This window comes from Epinephelus lanceolatus, chromosome 8 (assembly GCF_041903045.1).
Source record: "Epinephelus lanceolatus isolate andai-2023 chromosome 8, ASM4190304v1, whole genome shotgun sequence".
Taxonomy (NCBI): Eukaryota; Metazoa; Chordata; class Actinopteri; order Perciformes; family Serranidae; genus Epinephelus; species Epinephelus lanceolatus.
The window spans coordinates 28,877,014-28,894,328 of record NC_135741.1 but is presented as its reverse complement, the minus strand read 5'-3'; the positions used below and the strand labels follow the sequence as shown (position 1 = coordinate 28,894,328).

The 17,315-nt window shown below is 41.5% G+C and overlaps 1 protein-coding gene across 11 annotated transcripts in view; it reads right to left on the bottom strand.

Annotated features, from left to right (window-relative positions):
• kazna (kazrin, periplakin interacting protein a) overlaps positions 1-17,315 on the bottom strand; it is a 259,175-nt gene that overhangs the window by 49,269 nt on the left and 192,591 nt on the right. Inside the window, exon 1 of one of the 11 annotated variants that reach the window (XM_033634775.2) lies at positions 14,908-15,184. The exons of the other annotated variants lie outside the window; for them this stretch is intronic. Within the exon in view, the coding sequence (XP_033490666.1) occupies positions 14,908-14,938 (31 nt within the window). The 5' untranslated portion in view covers positions 14,939-15,184. Of the gene's footprint in view, positions 1-14,907; positions 15,185-17,315 lie in introns of those variants that run through there. 11 annotated transcript variants of the gene reach the window in all.

The following is a 17,315-nucleotide window of genomic DNA, read 5'->3' as shown; positions in this document are numbered from 1 at the left end:
CCCATAAGACACAGCCGAGATGAGAGCCTGCACAGAGCCGGGGCAAACAGCTGCATACATTAGAATGAGGGAGCATCTGTTGTGTGAGACGTGCAAGTAAAAAACGCATCTCTCTTTCTCATGTCACTTCTACACATGGAAGAGGTTTCCATCTGGCGCCTCTGCACTGCGCTCTGGCTGTGACATGGTTTTATTCCATCCTCTGTTGTCTAGAGTGGCTGCGATCAGCTCCAGTGGCCAGAATGCGGCGCACTCTCTCACCCACATGCACTCTCAGGTACCAAAATTTAGCTCCAGTTGATTTAATGTGAATGTGCGCTCGGTGATACCGACATAAATCGGTTGGTACCTGTCTGACCGCTTGAGGCTCTTGCCCCATCTGGCTTGTCTTTACCGATGTTAGTGTTCTCCCAGTAATTAAATAATAATTACTGGTAAATAAATAATTAAACTGGTAAATTCACTGTTATTATCACCATTAGGAATTAAAGCCAAACCTACAAGAATAAGACCCATGTGGGATATTCAGGATTATCTTCTAACAAAACAGTGACATAACCTGATTTGGCACGACTGCTAAGGTAATCTGAAAAGCACACATTCTGTCTTGAGTTTACCTTCAAGTTATACTATCAAGAATTTTCATAAATAATAAACATGAGTAAGCCCTCTCAAACATCACTTATGACCCAATATAAGTGTTTCACTTAAGCTGGCCAACAATTCCTGCATCATATACCTTTCAGTGTGCAGAGAAATGTAACTCTAATATATTACACTCTTCTACAAAAACAGTTCTCACAGATACAAAAAAACTAAAAAGGTATTACAAAAAGAAAAATACAATAAAACGATGAAAATACACCATAATCTGACAAGAGAAGAATAAGCAGAACAAATGCTCACTAAAGGTTTTATATCGCAACATTCTAAAAACAGATAATAGATAATTAAAGGTACCAAATTGGGCTTCAAGAAAGTCTAAAGTCCCTAATGGCTGAAGCATTAGCAGTTCTGCTAATAAAAGCATTAGCATGGTGTTTGCATTTCCTGTGTCAAATCACCCGAAATGCACAAAACAGTGAACAGAGAGTTTCTTTAAATAGAACGGGCTTAATGTGTTTCTCTGACTGAAGTCTTATGCAACAGTGAAGTGCCACAGGGATTAAACTGAGGCTAATGACGACTGATCTTTGTCTCTGACTCGATGGGGGGGAGAAATATGTGCATTCAATGACCCTCCCTCCATCTCTGCCTCCCTTCCGTTCCAATTCCCTAAACGGGCTCGCCTCTAGTTATTATGATTCATCGAAACAGTAAATAAAATCTCCATCCCCGGCCACTGATGTAAATGACTGCTTAAATGTGTGTATTTGCATAATAGCGTCCATGCATCAGCTGACGTGCACTTGGTACCAGTGAATCATGAATCTGATCAGTGTCATCTCCTATTTGTATGATTTGAGCAAAACAGCTGAAAGTGTCCTCCTAAATAATCCCGCAGCCTTTGTCTAACAGCTTCAGCATGCTGGAGACCCGTCGTAAAATTGTTCCAAAATATCAGCACTTCTCTGAGGAACTAAACTCTGTCATCTGCTGGAATTAATGGTGCAAAAAAATAGATTAAAAAAAACTTTCTAAGGCTTCTCCACACTGTGTATGAACACGTTATAGACCCAAAGATTTCAACACTTGTTTTAAAGACTATCCAGACACTGTTATCAGTACAGTCTCATGTAGTAACACATTAGGGCCTCTTTCTGACTCCATGTCACTCTCACTGTCTCCCACAAACTCTCATCCTGTACTGTTCCTCCCTCTTCCACTCCTTCCTCTCTCACTTCTACGAAAACAGCAGTAGTCAGAATCCAAAGTTGCAAAAGGTCCAGCAATCTGTCAGAGAGTCCAGTGGCCACGAGGCAGCTGAAATTGGACTTGGTGGGAACGGGACTGGAGGTCGAAAATTGATAGGGAATGACAGTAAGTGTCTAGAGGGGGGAAATTTTTAAATTGGTTCTCCCTCTTCAGAGTGAGTGGGAGTGTACAACGGGGCGGGGTTCAATTTTTGCCTGTTACTAGGGACAAAATCAATTAACAGGCCTATTGTTCCCACAGAATTCTCATTCAGCCAGCTTGCAGAGAGAGAGGACGTACAGCACGAGCCCACAGTATGGAGCAAATGATGGCTATACTATATAATGGGTGCATATGCTGTACGCAGGCTTAACAGTGTCTAAATAATAGAGCGGGCACACTAACTTCCATATTTATGTCATATAATAACTGTGATTTAGACACATTATGTGTATGCACCGGCTCCATTACTGCAATATTATATCCCATCTGACAAAATCAACACACCATGGGAAACCAAGTCCGGCCACAGCGCTACATAATTGATTTCTTCAAACATACATCATCATGGAGAATGCCATATTTATTTAATGACAGCACGCTGCTGTAAAGACAAGCCACAATAGTGAGGCTCCAACATCATTTGTCATAGAAAAAATGAAAGGATCCAGGGTATGAATTTAACTTTTTTCACTACCTGCCACTGTGGCACGCAAGTTTGTTTTAAGTTTGCCACTTTTAAAATCCAAGCACTAAATGAACGAATAACTTTAAGATCATTTAAAAATCATTTAACATAAAGAATTATGTCATTCAATGTTTGATACAGCCTATCTACACAGTGAAATGTTTTTAATAATGCTATATTAATGTGCTGGCATGTAACTAAGTACATTTACTCAAGTACCGTACTTACTGTTTTGAGGTAACTGTATGTAACTTTTAAAGCTATAGCTGCTAGTTACTTTGCCGATTCAGACTATTAATACAAAATATGAAATCAATTACTTATTTATGATGTGTTATTTTTAAAAAAATGTTTTTATCTTTTTTGCCTTTATTCAATAGGACAGCTGAGGACTGACAGGGAATGGGGGAGTGATAAAGTAATGACATGCAGCAAAGGGTCATGGGTCAAAATCAAACCCAGGGCTCTGTGGTAAGGACTCAGCCTTGGTACTAGGGGTGCACGCTCTTCCAGGTGAGCTACCCAAATTATGTTTTTTTTTTTTTACCTCTGGTTCTTTAATACTTTTTACTTGAGTAAGATGAATGCAGGACTTTAATTTGTAACTGAGTATTTTTTACACTGTGGTACTTCTTTTTTATTTAAGTAAAACCTTTGAGTACCTGTCCACCACTGGTAAATTCCAGTGTTCTAGTCATACCGTAGCTTTCACAGATTATTTGTCAGCAGTTTAAGGGTCCTGTACACATTTACACATAAGCATGAACGTGCCCATTAACTTTACTTGGGTCTTGAGAAGCTGCAGTGTTTCTTTATGGACAAACTCAGACCTACACTGTACATTTGCAGTATGTCACAACGTAACTCTGCTCTGATCGCCAACAGCTGCCTGCTCTGAGTGCATCCACTGTCATTGTCACATGCTCGCTATGCCCCGAGCTGGTGTGTATAGTACGGTATGTGTGCTCTTACTGGTTAGGTTTTGGAATTTGGAGAACATGGACTGTCAATCAAAACCCATAAGGTTCTACTGTGCTCAAACATGACTGGTCAACACTACTTGGTCTACAAGCTGAAACCAGAATGCTTCCAAATGCCAAAGTTGTGTCCAGTTGCCTGCAGATACCTGTTTATAGAGATCATGCCACTGCACTTGGCAGGTGCTGATTTCAGACCCTGAAATATGTCTATGTACACTTAAAACATTATCCACAGTCTGACTGCAGAGCATATTGTGCAGTACAAAAGAACAACCCAAATTAAGAATGTGTCACACAAAAAAGGGAATAAAAGAGCAGTCAGGGTCAAGAATTCGAGCAGCAAGTGCTTTCACGACGGGAGGCAACAGCCCACATCCTCTTATTTGTTTTGGAATTGGCAACTCAGCCGTGGCCCCGCTTGAATAATTACATTCAAACAGATTTTCTCTAAAAACCCATTCAGAGATGCCACGCTGGGTTAAAAGCTTTACCCTTCTCAGCACTTTGTTGAATATATTTGAAAATAAATAAATAAATTGATTTTAAGAACACTCAAATGAGATATTTTAGCACATTTTTTAAATCATTCTGTGACCAAATAATGTGCATCAAGACAAACAGATGAGGACAAGGACTTCCTTATTGGCTCCAGTGATGAGCCAAAGTGCGAACACTGTTCAGCCATGTCAACTCCCATCTCCTGCCCAATTCAAAACCTGTTCAGTTTCACCTACTTTGTGCTTCATTACAGTGGTGAGATAAAAGAACTGTAATCATGAAGGACTATTCTGTTTTCACTCCCTACATGCAGATGTTTATCTGCAACACATCTCAAGCTGGGGTCTCTGGGTTCAGTCGGCATTTTGTCTGTTCTCCTCTTGCCTCTACAGTCTGTGACAGAGCAAAGAGCAACCGAGCCGGTGCTTTACCAGCGAGACTCCTATAAAATCCATGAGAATCAGCAGTGTTATTCAGTAGGAAACTACATGCAAGAGAGCCTCCAGGCTAATGCACCCACCTCCGACACGGCTCCATTTCCCTGTAATGATTAGATACCAGGAAGCACATGAATTTCAAGGGTTTATCCACAATCTACAGTGATAGAAAAATTGACACAGAGAGGTACTGGAAATTCTGCACACTCGATGCTGTTATGGATGCCTTTATAGAAATACAGTAAATTTAACGAACATCAGCTTTTAACCTGATGAATTATTCAATTTTCTTTCCTATTTAAACTCAGCCGAATTACTCAGAATACTACGACATTTCCATTCATGTGAAACATTTCCACACACACAGATGTGATGTGTGCACGCCCCCACGCATTGCTGAATGCATGATGGGATGCTGATTAATGTTTGCCCTTTGCAGGCATGTATGCAAACAGCAGCCATTATCTGACCTTTCATTCCTACGGGAATCCGTTTGTGTCCTCAGGACAAAAAAACCTCACAGGAAAAACTGGAAATAATGTTACGCTTAGAAACTTTTCTGCTCTACTCCAACTTTAAGCTGATCCTGGATCTGTATCAGAATTTTTACCTCCAGAGAGTCTGTAGATGATGCAACGGTGGTTAAAGTTTAGAAGACCATTGGTTCCTGTTGTTTTCTCGCTTGAAGAACTTTCAGAGGTGATCAATAAAGGACTTTGACAATTTCAAGCCGAGAGCGTTTGTGGATATGTGTGTGTCTCTATGTGTGTGTACGTGCATGCTCAATCTAAAGTGTACAAGTGTGATTTCCTACACTTAAAGGGCCAGTGTGTAAAATGGGTTGAAAACAGTGACATTAGTGGTCAAATTCTAGATTGCAGGGCTCACTCGCTCATCCCTCCCGTTGGGTAAATGACAGTGGCCTCGTAGGGACAAAAAGCCGCGTGCACGAGTTTTTCAGGAGTAGGTCTATCTAGCGACGAGATGAATATTTATTTAGAAATCTAAACCATGTTACGATATTGTAATGAATCCCTCACGAGCAGGAGACCAGAGGAGCGTTCGGGAAAAAGGCCAGTTTATTTGAGCACTCCAGAAACTCCGGTAACACTCCAGGGGGTAAAAGACTCCGTCCCAAACTCTGACTCTTCTAGCGTAACAGACACACTTCATAACTTTACACACATACTCGTTTACCATGCCGAGTGGGGACCCCCTTCCCCTCTCTGCTCCACCAATATCCAGCCCGCACACTGACTGACAGCGTAGCCTGTAAACAGAGCTCAGCTGTTTATTTAGCCTAGCGATATCTCCGGACTATAGCAGCTGCAATGGACGACTTTGAACACGAGTTTGAAGAGTTACTTGTAGCGGACACAGACCCAGAGCCATACCTGTTTGAGCCGGAGCATACAGATGAGGAACTCCATGTGTTTGATGCTGAGCGGGCGAGAAGAGAGGCTGAATGCACAGAATGGGATTCGGTGCTACTGCTACCATCGTTGGGGAGATATATCATCAGGAGGAAAAGCGCCACAGAGAGTGCATCACAAGGAGTGAAGTTGCGTCTTCTTTTCCTCGCAGATGATGGTTCGGGTTCATTCTCTCCTGTTGCGTGGTAAGTGTGGTCCATTCGCAAACTTTATAACTAAAAAAACTTTTCACTACTCTCTATCGACGAACTACTAACACTCTCTGCTGTTTCCTCCTCCTTCTTCCTTCCTTCCGCTGTCTTCGTTGGTTCATTTATACACGCGAAATGCGTTCTCTGGCTGGCTGGATTGTCTGCTTGGTCTGCCGGCGGCGCAAGATGGCGACCTCTCTAAAGCAAGGCCCTTGCTATATATATATATATATACATATATATATATATATATATATATATATATATATATATATATATATATATAAGCATAATTATAAGGCTACAAAAACCAAACGAATTTTATTTTATAGCGATTATACACTTGTATAAACATATTAATGGGTAGAATATTCAGATTCAGATTCAGACTGACAATAAACCATGCAAAATATTACACACTGGCCCTTTAATATATATAGTTAATATTTAAATCTTTTAAATGTTTATTTCTACATGTGTTTTTCGAAAGGCCCAAACGCACTGAACATGATAACTGACGTGCCTCATTTGATGTGCTCCCATGACGCACTGCAGGCATCAGATATGATGTGCCAACACCATATATGCAGGCAGGAACAAGTTTGTATGGGACCAGCCATCCCTCTCTCATCTCACTCTGGACTTTGGTCGCTGAGTCCTCATTTCACATGCCAAAATTGGAACAAGGTTGGAATAGAGGCATCAAAGCAGTTTGACCTGCCTTTTAAGACTGTTCGATGCATGTTCAGCCATTTAAAACAAAAGGTGTACTTCAAAACCCACGTCAGATGCTTTCAGAGCATTTGGGCCTAAAGGGTATACTTACAATGTGCCTTTAGTGCTTCATTATATTCAGTGTTGTGGTTATTGATTTGCTTCAGAGTTATTTAAGTATTCTTAAGTACACACATAATGTTTATGAGCTTTAGGTTGTGCTTTTGTAAATTTCAACAAGAACAAACAACAAGAGCATAATTTGATTACATTTAAGCACATCTTGAATACAAGTGTTGACACACTAAGTACAACTTGAGAGGTTTCAATTTAGCATAGCTTTAGTTTGCTTTCTCAACAGCTAAAAGGGAGACTAAGGTATGTAAAGTGTGGTTTTACAGAACATACTATTCTTGTTTGTTTGTTTGTTTGTTTGTTATTGTTTTGTTTACTCTCAAGTATGAGGATGACAGGAAGGGATGAGGGATATAATAATACTCAGTGAATGGAGATTTTTGTACTGTATGTTCACTGATCTTCCAAAAAAAAAAAAAAAAAAAAAGGAATCTTTTCTGCTTAGGCTGTTTCTTTCACTGTCTCACTCTCCTCCTTAAAATACCCTATCAGTTAAAGCTGGGCAATGTAACGACTGTGTACAATACATCAATATATTCCCGAGCAAGATATAGATCTAGACAAAACTGTTTGTTTTGATATAGGGTCAAGTTCACACTCCATGCCAGTGTTCATCTCTCCTCTCTCACACTCTCTGCCCAGCTCGGCCCCACTCACTCACTCACTCACTCACAAGTTCTCCAGCAACACTCAGGGAGACACAGAGCGGCTCCTCTGTTTAATCTGTCTGTTAATTAGTCCACAGTGCGACATGGGTCTGTATGTTGCACACGCTAAATCAGTCTGTGAGATGAATGAAAGTAGCACAGTAGCACACGCACAGTACAGCTCTGCACTGCATGTGTCTTCATTGTGTCAGGTCAGTGTGTGCTTCCTAGTTTGTGTGTGAGGTGGATCATAGCTCACTGACGTCCTTCTGGGTATATGTAGTCTATTGTGTGACACTGAGACAGTGCCTGGATGCAGCAGGAGACAGATGTGGTTAAAAAAATGCAACGACAACACAGACATTTTACATACAAGACGTTTATAATGTAGACAAAGTGTCTCTCGCTCCTTCCCTCCCTCAGCCTCTCTGGTGATGCTATGTGCATTAATGCGATTAATAGCTTATATAAATAAAAATATTTCAATCATTTTCCAGCACTAGATTCATTTGAAAGGCAAATGACTTTTTAACTCCCCCACAAAGACTTTTAACTGTTTCAAACTCCAATGGATTTAGACCTACTTATTACTTTATACTGATATTATAGTTTTGTGTCCTGTGCTGTAAACCTTTAAACCTCTGTAGCTCCGGTGCTATGTGCAAAAAGTTAATGTACAGCCCTGATATTTATTTCAAATCATTTTTATTTACATGTTGCGCATCTCCTACTTGCATTTTATTTTGATCATGGTCTGTTTTTATAAAAGTGTGAGTGACATCTTAAATGTGGCTTAAAATTGGAAGTGAACATAGCCCATTTCGTAGAAAATACCCAGTATACACTGTGTATTTGACTGCACTCTTTTTCCCTGCACCTTATTGCCCTTTTTAGTAGCTTCTGTTTTAGATTTATTTATTTATCTATTTATCGCTGCACTGAGAACTTTTAGTTTTGCCGATTTTAGAATCTGAAGGTATCGCCAGTCAGCCTGTAAATACCGAGATATGAATTTTTGTTCATATCACCCAGCCCTAAGACATTTAAAATATACATATACATACATACATAAACAACATACGCATACTCAGTGTCCGCTGTGATAAATAACACAAGCAAATTTCAAGGATCCACTGATTGATTTTTATATTGTACAGAAATGAATGGAAACCAAAAGCTGCCTGAACACGTGCCCCCCCAAAAAACTGTATGGAATGCATTTGGTCAACATAAACAGATAAAGATGAACAGTAGATAACATGCAAACACACTGATATACTCCTTTTAATTTAGTTGCAACTGTGATTTGAGCTGTTTAATATTACTTTATATTAAACGCAGAGAGGAAGTTATCGTCATGGTTACAGATGAGCTGTTCAAAATCTGCCAGAGGAGCAACAAAGGTAAAATGTGCAACATTCACATGCAGTCCTCGTGAAAGTAAGAGCACATGCGCACGGTTTTACTTTGGATCCTGCGTGTGTCATTCAGGGCAGATTGCCAAAATATATTTCATAAAGTCTTTCATCTCGAATGAGATGCAGGAGTCATTAATAAAAGTCAGAGTGTGTCTCTCTCTCTCTCTGTCTCGCATGACACACACACACACACACACACACACACACACACACACACACACTCATCTTTATGGACCACTGATAGCAAATTCATCAGTGGCTCATGACGGTAGTAACGCCTGAGTTCTGACTGATGAAGGCAGCCTGCAGTGTCTCCTCTGTCTGGGAGTGCTTTGCTCTGGATTAGCTAGTCAATTCTCATGAGCAGAACAATCTCCCTGCGTCGCCCGAGGAGATGACAGGGTCACGCCTGATGAAAACCGAAAAAAAAAAGGGGAAAAAAACACATCTTGCCTCGGGGCACTCCATCACAGAAATCAGACTCTAATATTCCGTATTAACGGAGACAGTGATGAAGAGATATTGGTATTCAGGATAACACATACGGGGATGGATTGGTTTTTATTGATGAGCACACCAATGTGAAGGCAAGCCTCAAGTCCCTGTGGTCTTTAGCCTCATATAAACTTATGATTGCTTAGAAGTTTGAGGATTATAAAGGGAAGACTATGAAGATGTCACTGAAGCTTTTAACATGCCAGTAAATGTATGGCACCATTTATCCTGTTTGCCTGGTATCAGGCACAATTGTCAACTCGTTACACTCTTGTTTACATCTTCAGTCTGACACTGAGTCCACTCTAACTGATTCCTGTGGGGATGGAGATTTGATTTTCCCTAACTAGTCACTAAAGACCAACAAATCCATCTGAATCTATGGTCATTTTAAGTCCACACTGATGTTTTGCAATGCCAACATGTTTGCTTTGCTGTGGTTTTGAGAGCAAAGTGGAGCAAAGTAAAACAATCTACACATGAGGCAATACTGAGAAGACATGATGATTTAGAACAGCCTTGATAGCAGCATCTATCTTGTCTATGCACTCACCATTGTTGTTACTCCTCATTGGTTTTAGCGCACTGCTTGACAACAGCTTGACAATGGCGTTAGTCTCCCTGCGGCCCTCATTACATCGTTTTTTTATTATGACCAAGAAACCGCTGTTTCATGTCAAAACACCAGACAAATCAGTCAACTTAAATCTGGTGGAGTGGGTGGATTCAAAGGTCTGGACTCAGGCAGTTAGCCTGTAAAATGTAAGAAAATGGCTCGAAGAACTTCCACAACAAGAAGGTGATGTCTTGGAATTGTTTGTTTGGTCTAACATGAGGTGCAAGACTCCAGAATATTTAAAAAACAATCATATAAAAACAGAGAAAAGCTGCATATCTGGAAACAGCAGAGATATTTTTCTTGACTTGATGCTTTCACCGCACAAACTGAAACCTGAATTCTACAGAATTTGAGGCCATCACTGTTAATTCACATCAAAAGCATTCAAATGACGATGTCACCCACTGCATGACTCCCTCCGTTCTAGTCAGCCTGTGTCGATCAAGTAGTCTACGCTTTAACATCACACAATCTGACATCCACATGCTGGCAAGCCTATTTCATGCTCCAGGTCCTTGGAGTAATGGGGGCTGAACTTGAGCGAGAGTGGGGTTAGAACAGAGCTCGACAGGGAGCAAAAAACTGATCAGAGAGAAAGATAGGCTTTAATCTCAGACGCATTCCACCACGATCTGCATCCGCTGGCTTAAAACCCTCTCGTGTGTCTGTGGATAGTATCAGCCATGCTGGCCAGAACATGCAATGCTGCAGTCAGAGAAGTCTCATTTTTCTGTGGTGGACTGAGCATGACAGATTTTCACCCATCTTCATTTTAGGTGTCATTTTTCCCCGAGTTACATAAGCAGCGCTCTCTCTGATTTTCACAGTCTGTGCTTATGCCGAATTGACAGTAATCCGGCAAAACAATGCTTTTGTTTTAAAGACTTTCCCCCATCTACGGCATGAGAAACCACAAACAGTGAGATTACCATCATTCTCAGGCTGCAGATGGACAGATACACTGGACAGCATTTTGAATTCCTTTATCATGGAGATTAGCAGCAGAGTTTCCATGAAACTGGAAGAGGTGCTGCTCAGGTCACGAGGGACGGACAGTTGAATGGAAGATAAGATGGCTGGTAGATACAATGGTGGATGGATGGAGCCATTAAAATACAACTGGGAGAGTCAGACTGCAAATGAGCCAAAATGGCATCCTGTCCACAGAAGTGTGTATAATGAAGGTGCAGGCTGGCAACTGTTCTCTTCCGTGAACTCCTTATTAGCCCCGTGCAATTTATCATCCTCCTGCATTTTGTATTAGTAGGCATTCAGGTGGCTAATAAATGCTGCAAAAATACAATTCTAGGATACTGTAATTGCACAAAAGTACGCTATTTGCCTATTTTGGGGGATAACTAATTATGTGTACATTGCTGTCTGAGTTGGTGCGCTAATGAATTGCAACTCTGCTAAGGATCTTCCTCCGGATAGAAGCTACAGTTTCTGCTTTTATTCTGGACAGCTTACACTAAAACATGATGAGAATGCTAATTGGTTGCATCAGGCCAGGCAATAATTGCTGCTGGTTCTGCTTGATGAGCTGTGCTGGTAAGAACATGTCATTCATTCAGCCATGATATGAAAAAGCATCTATGTAAATACACAAGCTATCAACACTTAGCTTGTTTTGCAACGTCTATTTTCACTGGCTTTCCCTTCTGGTTCCCTTTTATTGTTACGCCTTGTTAACACTGTGCTGTTATGTTTACCTCATTTTCCCCGGGTGTTGCTATTAAGCATATTGCAAAATAAATAAACAGTTATTTTCAGAGAATAGTCTTGCCGTGCATGAGTGGGAGTCAAGTAGATAACAAAGCAACAAATTCTGATGAAATAGGAACAATAAACAAGCTCTGTTTTGGAGAGAGATCTATGTGAGGATGACCAGGGCGTTCTGCCAATGGCTGCAAGAAAGACTTATTCAAATTCAACTGATTCATCTTATTAGGTGGATGGACAGATTAGCTAAGACAGGCAGGTGAGAGCTTCTTGGATGCTCTATGCTTGTGTAACAAAGCAGGTGTGTATGCATGTGTGTTTCTGTGCATATTGTTGAAAAATGACCTTTGGTGCCGAAGGCTAACGGTGCTGTTATTTATAGTCAGGACCAAATGGGAGGGCAGACACTGTGTCACCATGGATACTTCATCAAACTGTGGATGAGTCCACACACACAGCGTACCTGTATGAGGTAGCTCCCACCACTGTGACCAAACCCTGCGCTTCTTTAACTAAACCAAACAAACACACCAACAAACATGCTCTGTTGCCAAAAATAAATGCTGCCACCTAAAAAAGTCAGGCCAAGGTGACAATGATGATTTTGGCAGACAAATCAGAGTGTGGAGGTGTCCAAACAATCCCAGCCACCTCTTGAGACACTGGGGCTGAAATATGTAGCTAATGGTTACGGAGTTACATTTGTTTCCAGTGTCTAAAATGACAGCTTCAGTAAATAAAGCTGCAAGACCGAAAAGTCTGTCACTGCAGATGTGAGTCACCTTTTCAGGGACTTACAGAGAGCAAGTTTCGTCATCCGTCCATGTATATTTGACGAGCTGAGGAGAAATGGACAGTGTCTGAGAGCAGGAATCGACAGTGGGATGAATCTGATTTGTGACCGTGACAAAGTAGATTTTTATTTTGCTTTGGAGCAACTGTGATTAGACACCGAGTTGCTCAGAGATAGATAGATGGGACATAATAAAGGCTCCAATCAGCCCATCCTCACTGAAATACAAAATTATTCCACGCTATCATAAAGTATTCGCAAACCTGGCTTAGCATGCCTCATGATTATCATGGTAACTTTACCATCATCCCTGACTTGAATGTGACAGGCAGCTGATTATCTTTAACTTGTTCCAAATTGTCTTCTGTGTCTGCCACAACGGGAAGAAACTAGCTAGCACCCGAGGGAGTCGCTTGCTGCATTCACCTGCAGCACAGTTAGTGAAAGAAGGTAATTACACTGCTAGGACCAAACTCAGCTGCTCATGCAATTATGTTGTCAATCTGAGCCTGCTGGAAACACCCACACTCACACACACATGTATCCATGTGTTGACTGACACACATGAACAGAGGGACATGTGCATGCATCTCTGCATATAAATGCAAGTTCACACCCACAGCCCTGAGCTGATCATGAGTGAGTGTCGGGTCGGTCAGACAGGAACAGGCTGTCCAGTGGACACCAACAACAGCTTCTGCTTTATAGCCTGGTTCACAGAAGGTGTTAATCCACGGGGTTAAACCCTCTCTGACATCATGTCACTCATCTGGACACACTGCTTTCTCTCTGAGTGACAGCCGTGAGACATAAAGGAGCAACGCAATCTGAAATGATTTGGGGATTCGCCGCTGGACTGGCAGGCCTGGCAGAGCTGAGGAAACTAATGTTTGATGTAAATTTAACATGGAGTAACACGGAGTAGATCAAAACCAAAACATTTTTCTCCGTTATTCTGCTCGGAGGACATCAACAGCAGGTATGATCATACATAATCTGCTGCTATGGTTACAAGCAACGATGACTGCATGACTAATGTCCCACGATTTGAGTTTGCAAAGACACGCTGCAAATTACCTCAGCCGTAATCACAGAGGCTGTCACAGAAATGTGAGACAGAAAGGTGAGTAACTACCTGAGCACAAGTGCAAATACATAACCACACCTGGGATAGTAAAGGTTAGGCCAAGATAGCCATCCATAGCCTGCAGGTGTTTGTTTTGCTCTGAAAGCACTAATTGTGTCACAACCACACCTCAGGGTTAAGCCTGAAGGATTTATATGACGTGCTTTAGTTTGACCAGTTTTACGCAACATTTCTGTGTGGCTAGTGCATGGAATTTCTGCAAAACATGACAGGCAGAAAACACAGGGTTAATCTGTCTTCTCTGAACTTTTACCTCTGTGTTTGTGCTATTTTTAGCCCAAGGTTGAAGGGCAGGTGAAGTACCACCATACAGATAAAATGAGGGTATTTGGAGGCAAAACAGCAGAGCACAGTTCTCACAATCGCAACACTTCTCAGCTGTTGTAATTTAATGCTTTTCAGTTAAAATAGTCAGAAATCAGCCTGGCTGACACAGCATGACTTCCTGTGTGTATGTAAAACGTGCATTCAGGCTAGAAACTGCAGCCAACAGCCCCAGACCACTGTGTTTACAGTAGAAACAGAACACAATGTCTTCTTTACATGACCACAAAAACACTGTTGTTTGGAGACAACTTCACAGTACAAAACCCCGAGACTGTGATCTAGTCATTGACAGGTAGCCAACTGCCTCTGAACCAACTCAGAACAAATACCAGACCACACTGTGACAGCTCCGTCCCCAAACAGCTCAGAAAAGTGAGAATCATGGTCCTATTTTTCATGTTCTTTCCTATATAGGTCAAAGGTCAAATCCACATGCAAACAGTCTCATCTCTACCAGTTACATCTTTGGGGAATGAGTTTCAGCTCAACATTAAAGACAAGAAAAATCAATCAACAGTGGAGTCTCTACTCAACAACTCAACTCAGAGATCAGTGCAGGTTAAAGTCTCCCAACTGCTCAGCTCCATACCAGGTGACTGACTGGATGATCCGCTATCAGTCATGCCTCCCGCCAACACGTGAACATGTCACTCTTCAAACTGATCAGCAAACATATTTTTGTCCAGGACTCTTTGATCCAGAGAGAATAAACCACCTTCACCTTTTTACTGTTTAAAAGTGCAGCACTGACACTGACATCATGCTATGGTCCAATAGCGCAGCTGCACTTGTCTTTTCCACTGACTCACCAGACTTTCCCTGCTCTCCGTCTGACTTCATCTCCTCCTCCGAGGGGAGTTTTCCAGAGGATTCCAGGATTCCAGGATCTGTCAGGTGTGTGCTGGAGACTTTCAGGATAAAGCAAACTCCAAAAATCCTCCTCTCTCAAGCAGTTCTCACTCAAACCTCATCCATTTTTTAGATTTTTTTTGCCCAACGAATAAAGGCTCAGCTGACACCAGGAAATACATCCAGGAGCTGTCGCTGTGTCTTTCCCTCTGTAAGTGTACCTGTTCAAGGCGACTCCCACAGCTTCAAAGATACAGTACACTCGGCCCCTCCCCCTAAACTCTAATGGTTTACTAGGTGAGGAGGAGGAGCTCAGTGGGGCTGTCACTATGATTTTCCCACATTACGCAAACATACACACAGACATGCGCACACACACATGCATCAATGGGGGGAGGAGCCCAGCCTAGGTGTGGGCTTAAGCGTTGATGTGTGTGTAGTCTAACCCCGGCAGGCAGCACAGCAACAGGTCTGCCAGCTGTTGACTTGCCTGAGGGTCTTAGTAACCTTATACCTTTAAAACTACACCTACGGTATCATGAAACCCTTGAGCGCCATTAAAATGACCACTGCAGTGGGAAACACTTAAAGAGACACACTGTGATGCATTTATGATCAGTCAGTAAAAAACTCTGAGATTGATGTTGTTGTTTGTTTTCTTTTAAAGCCATCCATCCACATTGTTGAGCAAGTTAAACAAACTACAGTCAGGGACACATAGGGAGTAAAGTGAGCCAAAGAACCACAATAATGACTGGCTTTAGAACAACAACCAAGGGATGAACACAGGATATTGTCATCATTCAGAGGATTAAATCACAGCTCAGTCTTAAATCATAATAAACTAGATGTGTTTACATTTCATTGTAAAAGTTATCTTCTAAAGCCTTCTACATTTGAGTTTAATTGCATCTTTATAATCTCTGTGGTTGAAACATAGAATGCAAGTAAACACACTTTTTGAGTGCAGACACAGGTGCATGTTATTTGTTCACACAATCCCTGTATGCTTGTGTTATCCAACCATCCATGCAGTGACATGTAGTCCGAGGCCAGCGGGTGAATGGGGGACTGGTGATGTGCGAGTAGTCAGAGAGAAGAAACCCTGATTTGAAACAAAGGTGATAAGCCTGTGCATTAATTAAGCTTTATTAATCTGCCTGCAAGGACAAAGATAAAACCTCTTAAAATAAGCAGAATGATGAGTCAGACCATAATCCCTGTTAGTTAAGTGCACATACAGAACTAGTTTTTAAAAAAGGCAAAACAGCAGTCTGAAAGACTCATCAAACACTGATTGAATTGTATCTTGAAGTTATTTCCCTTTTATGCTTCTAATAGCTTAGAATAAAGCAGCGTTCTCTGCGGAGCCAACCTGAATATTATCAGCAAATAATTTTTATAAATTATTCCTATTCTATCAGGTGATTAAGTCACATTCAAATGGAACAATTCGTTATTATTTTTTGAAAAAGTCCCAACTCACAGCTCAACTCACAGTCAATATGTGGGCCACACAGTCGGTGTGCTGCTGCAAACACAAAATGAGTCCGCCCACACTTGTAACAGGAGCACTCGCTGGGCTCCTGGTGGCCAAGTCTAAATTCCCTCAAGCTCCATTAATCAACGAGGCCACTTTGGACTCAACCTTACACATATATTCTTTTAGAACCTGCTTCCATAACAGTGCACAAAACAATGTAGGTCGCAAATGTACATTTAACTATGCATCTATCAATTAATCAACAACAGTTAACTACCGAACCATGCTTTATTACATGGCTCATTGGAGCTTCTATACCTCTCCACCGACCAGTAAAACAAGTTGAAACTGTAAACAATGACATCAGCCCAGGCGTCAGCCACATTCTACATTTCTGCAAACAACAGTTACGTTACATTTTCAGGTTTCATATGTATCATATTGATGTTTCTGATGGGGGGATGGTGGGGACGGTGGATGGTGTAACACCTTGGCAAGACCTCTGTTTGCGACTACCAAACAGCAAAACCGGTTGTGATTTAGCAAGACATCGATGGCATCTCCAGGAGCAATTGTGCCACAGAGAGCAGATTTTTAATGAGATTTCAGCAACATTTCCAACAGCAAAGGTGCCACTCAAGGCAGGTGTTTTTAGCGAGACTGTGGCACCATTTTCAGAGGCAATTGTGCCACCCAAAGCAGGTGATTTTAGCTAAACATCTGCATTATCTCCTGTATTGATTGTGCCACTAAGAGTGGGCGTTTTTTATAGCGAGACATCAGCGGTATTTTCTAGACCAAAACTGGATATTTTAAGCCAAACATGATCTTTCCTATTACCAAGTGGTTTTTGTGCCTCAACATCACCACAAGTTAACCACAGTG